This window comes from Hypomesus transpacificus, chromosome 9 (genome assembly GCF_021917145.1).
Source record: "Hypomesus transpacificus isolate Combined female chromosome 9, fHypTra1, whole genome shotgun sequence".
Classification (NCBI taxonomy): Eukaryota; Metazoa; Chordata; class Actinopteri; order Osmeriformes; family Osmeridae; genus Hypomesus; species Hypomesus transpacificus.
The window spans coordinates 2,004,160-2,010,947 of record NC_061068.1 but is presented as its reverse complement, the minus strand read 5'-3'; the positions used below and the strand labels follow the sequence as shown (position 1 = coordinate 2,010,947).

The 6,788-nt window shown below is 38.3% G+C and overlaps 1 protein-coding gene across 1 annotated transcript; it reads right to left on the bottom strand.

The window, feature by feature from the left end:
- LOC124471229 (isotocin receptor-like) lies at window positions 1-6,725 on the bottom strand. The gene is made up of 2 exons (XM_047025642.1): window positions 5,276-6,725; window positions 1-1,407 (listed from the first exon to the last, which is right to left on the bottom strand). The coding sequence occupies exons 1-2, from the start codon at window positions 6,198-6,200 to the stop codon at window positions 1,160-1,162; spliced, it is 1,173 nt and encodes a 390-aa protein (XP_046881598.1). The 5' UTR covers window positions 6,201-6,725; the 3' UTR covers window positions 1-1,159.
- Between the last annotated feature and the right edge of the window lie 63 nt (window positions 6,726-6,788).

Sequence of the window (6,788 nt, the reverse complement as noted above, 5' to 3'; positions counted from 1 at the left end):
ATCCATACATTTATTAGGTTCCATAAAAACAGCTGGCAATAGTACAAGGTGACTGTCCACAGATGACTTTACCACAACATGAGGACAGCAAGTTACTAATATATATTATATATATACATACATATACACATAATATATCAATAAAGTGATTGTGTTTCTTATCACTGTTGAATGATTCACAGATACATGCATTTTTCTAGTGTACCATCCCTTACAGCACAAATACAAACACAGAAAAACATGTTTATTGCATAAGTAATGCAACATTTATGGTGATTTAGCATTTCAAAAGCTAGTAAGCATGCTATTTACAAAATCGAAACCAATAATATTATATTATAAACACTGCTTAAAATGCCTTTCCTTCTAAAATCAGTTATGTTATCTGTGTAGATCAGTATGACTTCACATGCTTGACATTTCCCTTTCTTCCTTCTTCATTCATTTAGTCTCAGATGAAAGCAGACAAGAGTGGGCTTTGACATGAGTCACAGTATATATCTATAGTATATATCAAGGGTTTGTCTTTATGAAAAATATGGATCCTGGCAAGTTACAACAGATGATCATAAATTTACTGGATTTACTAACCTACCAAAACATGAATGTGAAAGTCTCCTAGGGAAACATTATTGTTAAAATAGTCACAGAGTGTGACAGAAATGTTTCATATTGTAATCTGTACAGTGAAAAGACTGATTGGATGAAATGTGAGTCTAAGTCATCTTATTAAATGTTTTTCACAAGATTGAGTTCTCTCCTATGTTCAGTCAACTATATCTTGGCTGCCCCATTCCTGCATTTAAAATAGCAGTCACACTCATATTTGAAGGTCTTCCCACTTAAATGCTTCCCTATGGAAATAATGTATTTGTAAGGGACAGTTAGTACTTGCACGTTTTGAAAGGTCTTTTTCGATGAAGAGGGCTATCTGGCTGTCAGACTTCACTTACAAGACTTTCTAACATCCTTGGTAATTATGGGTGTCTTTCAAGATCCAGCTGGGTACTTGACCTCCCACAATACCTGGCTCCTACGGCTGAATGTATCTATTACATTTTCAATTTGAATTTGTATATCTTTCAGGATGTCTTGAAAGCTATACTCTGGCCCCTACTTGCCGAAGGTCTATGTAAGGGACGCAGGGCATCATTGGCCCCTATGTGTTAGAGGTCTGAGTGAAACTTCTCTGGCTGCTGGTGTTCTTGATGACGAAAGTATAAGAGGTGCTCTTTCTTGTGGTCTGGTGCTCCGAGCCACACTGGGGGGCCTTCAGGTATTGGCTGGAGCAGCAGACCAAGCATCGTACCAGGTCATGGAACAGGTGACCAGCAAAGAACATGTAGATCCAGGGGTTACAGCAGCTGTTCAGACTGCCCAGCAGCATAGCAATGATAAAGGCCATGTCTAGAGAGACAGAGGAGAACATATGTTATGGAATATGGGTCTTGCTATGCGTAACTATATATACAAAATTGATGGCATTAACAAATGTACAAGTGTTGTGGAATGAATTATGTGTTTCTTCAGGATGTTGTTTTTGTAGCTCCTCATAGAAAGCTGTTTTAGAACAGAGCTTGTAATTCACAACATGGCTAGAGATTTTCAAATATTTGGTTCTCATTAAAGTATTTAATTACTTGGCAGAATGCTTTCCAAAGTCAAAGTGCAATTATTGTCACTTTAGCAGACATTCATGATCTGCTATCATCATCATATCATTGGTGCTGTTATTCATCAGATGGAAACTAGTGGAGTCTGATTCCACATAAATCTAAAAACATTCAATTTGTCTGAGCTGAGGCTGTTACTAATCGTAAACAGATTACTGGGTGATACAAATGCAATTTGTCAGTAATAACAAAGTGCATATGGATTGCATGCACCCAAAATCCAAATTACAGAGCGAAACATTTGTTGTAAAACTTCATAACATTTAAATAATTTGATTCAAATCCTTTAAACTCAATCACTCGATAAATGTCATGGCAATCAGACATTACTGTTTTGTATTGGTCGCAAACTAGACCTCATCGGTTCAGCACGCAACTATCCCTTTTTCTTAATTGCTAAGATACTTTTACTGTAATAAAACCGGGAACTGGCACTTGATCTCCACCATAAGCTAACAAGCACAACGTTATTCTTTATTTGCAAACCAGAAAGTCATTCTCACATTGCTTTCAGACAAACTGCAAGTGCTTAGAAAAATTTTTTTACATTAAGGTCTCACTGATACAAGTTAAAACCATAACTTTAAACCTATTCTCTGTGCACAACTTCTTTGGACAATTGTATGATACAAAAGCTTGTTGTTCTTTTTCGCTCTTGAGTGACATTATTCCTTCATTCCACTACAAAATCTGTTATTTTTTAAGGTAAGGATGTTTACCATAGTGTTTAAGTTTTGAAAGAGATGTCTAATTTTATTTTATGTTACAGTATATCCGAATATGATAATGTCATATGGTATATGATACTGTCATTATAGCATCAACAAATGGCTCATAAAAAAGGTTGAAGTGTGTTGATATATTGATACAGTAGCTTATATTTGTTAGACCTTTTTGTAATTATTGATTGCAAAACCTTGTCATTAGATGTCAAGTTGAATGTTTTGATGAGGGTAAAGTAGTTGATATTGTGTCATGTATTTTTTGTTTTGAGTCTGTGCTCCAGTTTGCGGCTATGTGCATCTGTTTTGAAATAGTGAAGAAATGTTTGTGCTCTAGCAATAGAGAAAACTGTGATAGAAGCTGTTATGCTTTCAAAACTTACTAATCACAAAGCCTCCCAAGCAGTAAGATTGTTTATATAACCACATGATGTAGGAAACAGAAATAGATTAAACATTTAGAGGACAAAAAAGCGCAATTCTCTTTTAAGCCTTCTAGCCTTGATGGGTTCTTCTATTACTGAAAACGGTCATAATCTGAGTGTTTTAGACTTCATTAGCATTTACTCTACATGTTTTCCTGTTTCTCAGTCAGTAATAAACCTTGACCTGTGGTAAAATAACTTGGTTATGGGAGCTGTAAACGTTTGCAAGCAATAAGTAAATATGAATCATAGGAAAGTACTTAGTTAATTAATAGAAGTTGCTCTTCCATGCAGTCAATTATGATTGAATAATGCTGCCTCTTTTAAAACACTAACTGATTATGTTTCAGAATGTTTGTTATCTACAGTAAACTTTCAAACTGCATAAATTGCACTATGAAACAGATCATTCTTTGTAAATAAATAAATAAATAGGGCTCAACAAGGACCCTGTCCTCCTGGAAGTTCTATTAGAAAATTGAAAACCTTCCAAACAGACTATTTTTATACTGTCTCTGTACATTATTAAAATGGTAGGGGTGATTTGATCAGTCTCTTTCCTCTGTACTCTGTGGAAGCCTGATCTTCTACTAAGCAAGAGTGAAGTTTTTTTTTTATGATGTCAGAATTGCTAAAATGTTCCTATGCTTCCTGGTTGATTTGAAAGGTTCTTCTTCGTGTCCAATATAGTGGAAAAACATCAACCAGTATCGAAAGACAAACTGGTTATGAAAAAACAAAACCTTGTCTTAAATATGAGATTGAAATCCACTTGACAGAACTCTACCCTAATGCGTATTAAGAGGAGCATGTCTTTGCACTTGAGAGTTAAAAAGGCTGGATCATATTAGCAGCCGCATGCCAATTAAATCACCTTGGTTAAATATACATTAAAAGTCGTTTGCTGACCATGTACTAATCATGCATGATCCTTTTTTAGTATGCCAAATAATGTGTTCTCAGCGCTTGTGCCTTCCAGTATAATTGCCTCAATTTGTGTCCTTGAGTCTCTGTTTTAATTAGGAATCAAGCCAATCAACTGTGTGAAACATGCTTCCAGGATTTACATAACAGATTTTTGTGCATGTCATTGTGCATGACAGAGTGTCTGCTGAGGCTATGAACCCTCGCAGACAACAGACCTTATATAATAAAGAGTGCTGCCACTCAGGTGCATGAGAAGCAATTAACGAAGTTGGATTACCTCATGTCGCTTTCTCACTGTCCGCCAGATAAATCACAAATGGAACAACAGAATCCCTCTACACATTAGTAAACCTGACATTCACTTCGAGCCAAGCTGACGAATAGGTGTGCAGAGACGGGTAAGACAGAAAGCTGTGGAATTCATTACCAGACACTGCACCATTCAAATGCCTCTGCTTTGGGATAGAAAAAGCCCTTATCTAATGTGTTGTCGAGAATAAACGATTTGGATACAGTATACAGATTGGTTTGTTGAGAGATACTGTACAAATACAGCCATTTAAACCTTCCTGTTTACTGTAAATAGATCTTGGAAAATGTTGTATGATCATTTTTTGGAAATCATTAAAACAATTGTTCCACCCAGGCATGACGTCTCAAAAGATGATTTATAACTTTACCATGTCAGACTTTGACTCTCTTACTTTAAGTGTGCGAGTGAAATATAGCTCATTGGCTGGCTAACCTCTGGAACAGTAGTTGAGAGTTCCCTTTCGAGGCAAACTCTTGAGATAACAGAAGAAAACAATGTTATTACAGGGAAATGACACACATCAGCCTCCAACCCTTTGAGACCTTATGTGGAGAAAGGAACACTTTGATGTCTAGGCCTGCATACATTCTCCAGTGACTTGACTTTGAAATGCATTGTTGCATTACAACTTTTCCATCTTTTCACTAATTTAGCTACCTACTTTGTGGGTTTAAACAGCATATAGCCTACAGTATCTTAATGAAGCCTTAATGGTTTGTCAGAATATTATTATATAGCCAAACTGTATTTTCTGTTTCTAGAAGAGATAAGGCTGATCGGATGTAAACGGACAACACCTTAATCCGTGTACGTGCCTTCTGTGGCTGGGTAGGCCTGTTAACGTCAAAATGATTTTTAACAATGAAGCTCTACATTTTGACATCGTTCTGAGTTAACAGATAGGCCTACATAAAAAAACTATAGGCTCATAATTGTAATATTTTGTGGCCTGCGGTACATGAATCTTTACCAACCTGTATCGAATTACTCTAGTTGGCTACACGCTGGAAATATTCAACCGATATCTGTAGGAACCTTTTTCAGTTTACCAACAGGGACAACTGAGTAACCCATTTCGATGTAGGCATTATCGCAACTGTCATCTTTCAAACGCATCGTATGATGCAAACGGCCATTGAAAATAATCCACATTTGAAGTGCTTTAGCCTACATGAATTTAACTGCATGCCACACAGCTACAAACAAATTGTATACCTTCTCTGGGCGCAGCCGGATCCCATGCTGACCACATTTGTACGAAGAAAAAGGGAGTCCAGCAGACAATGTATGCAAGGACTATTACAAACGTCATTTTGACGGTTCGAATCTTGGCCTTTGAAATTAGCCTCACGCTACTCACACGAGAGAGAGCCACACTCTTGGATGCCCTTGGAGTAAGCGACATAGACTGCTCTCGACGAGTTTTTAACTTAAAGTTTTGCCATATTTTAAAACTTATCAGGCCATAGCAAACACTCAAAATTGCCACTGGGATGATATATATTGTCAGACTAATCCAGGTGACATATGCCTTGTGTCCCCAGGGTTGCACAAAATCCCCCCAACAGTCATAGACTCCATTGCCAACTTCCTTTAGGGAAAAAATGTATACTTGAGGGGTACTAAATATGAGACTTAGCATCCAAGACGTTATCACATAGAAACAGTCCTTTCTCTTGTGTAAAGATCGAAGAGGTTGGCATATAGCTAAGCACCTGTCAATGGACATTAAAACAAGCATGTAAGTTGAAGCAAACATGCCAACGACTTGTACATATTTTACCAGCCGACACAAGAAGTCAGGTCCATAAAAACGGAACGTGATATCCCAAATTAGTTGCGGCAGGACTTGAAAAATAGCGACCACCAGATCTGCGATGCTGAGGTGCTTCATAAAGTAGTACATCCGAGAGTGGCTATGCTTGCTGGTGTGTATAGCCAAGAGGACGCAGATATTGCCGGCTAGTGCGAGCAGCAGAATCAAGACGAGAACGGTCACTTCCACTTTGGCCACATCCTCATTTCGTTTTAAGGGGTTCATCGTTTTGTTTCCAAAACCAGTCTCGTTTTTACTACTCGAATTGCTCCAGGAGTCATTCATCGCCCAAAAGTCTCGGTCACTGGGAAGATTCTCCATCATGCGTAAAAACGTCAATTTGGCGAGACCAGAACACCGGTCAAGCTATCCAGAACCTAGCAAGCTGCTTCCAGTAGTGGAAATGGGCTGGTTGATTGTAAGATGATTGAGCAGCCTATGTGGCCAGAACTTCACATTTTTTCGCTCAAGTTGGATATTTGCATTGGTACTTTTACGCGCAGCCTTCTCTGCTTTAGAGAAGCGAAACAAACTGAAGCGGTAAGGTAATTTGAAGAAAAAAAAAGTTAAAGTTGGAGAATATCACGCACTGCGCCAACATTATTTTAACGGTTGATCATCCTAACCGCAACTACAGAATCAACATACTTCCATTGAAAAAGTTTGATAATTGAACTGAGCACCTAAACAGTGCAGCCGTCGCGGGGTGCCGTGTAGAGTCAGTGAAGTCTGGTGCAGTGGTTCAGCACTGTGAGCCAAGTTGAGCAAGCAGCGACCCTCCCTTCCTGCCCGCGCACAATTTGTCCCGTATCCTCTATCGCTGTCTCCAGACTAAACGACTGTCGCTAGATGGCTGTCGTCCTTAACACCTCCTGACGTCCATTTATCCACACAAATGGTTTCGTCATCCAG

Coding starts and splice junctions, on each gene's coding strand:
- LOC124471229 (XM_047025642.1), bottom strand. CDS start 6,200: ATGATGGAGAATCTTCCCAGTGACCGAGACTTTTGGGCGATGAATGAC. Junction 1,408..5,275: donor TCCGGCTGCGCCCAGAGAAG/GTATACAATTTG, acceptor CTGTCTCTCTAG/ACATGGCCTTTATCATTGCT.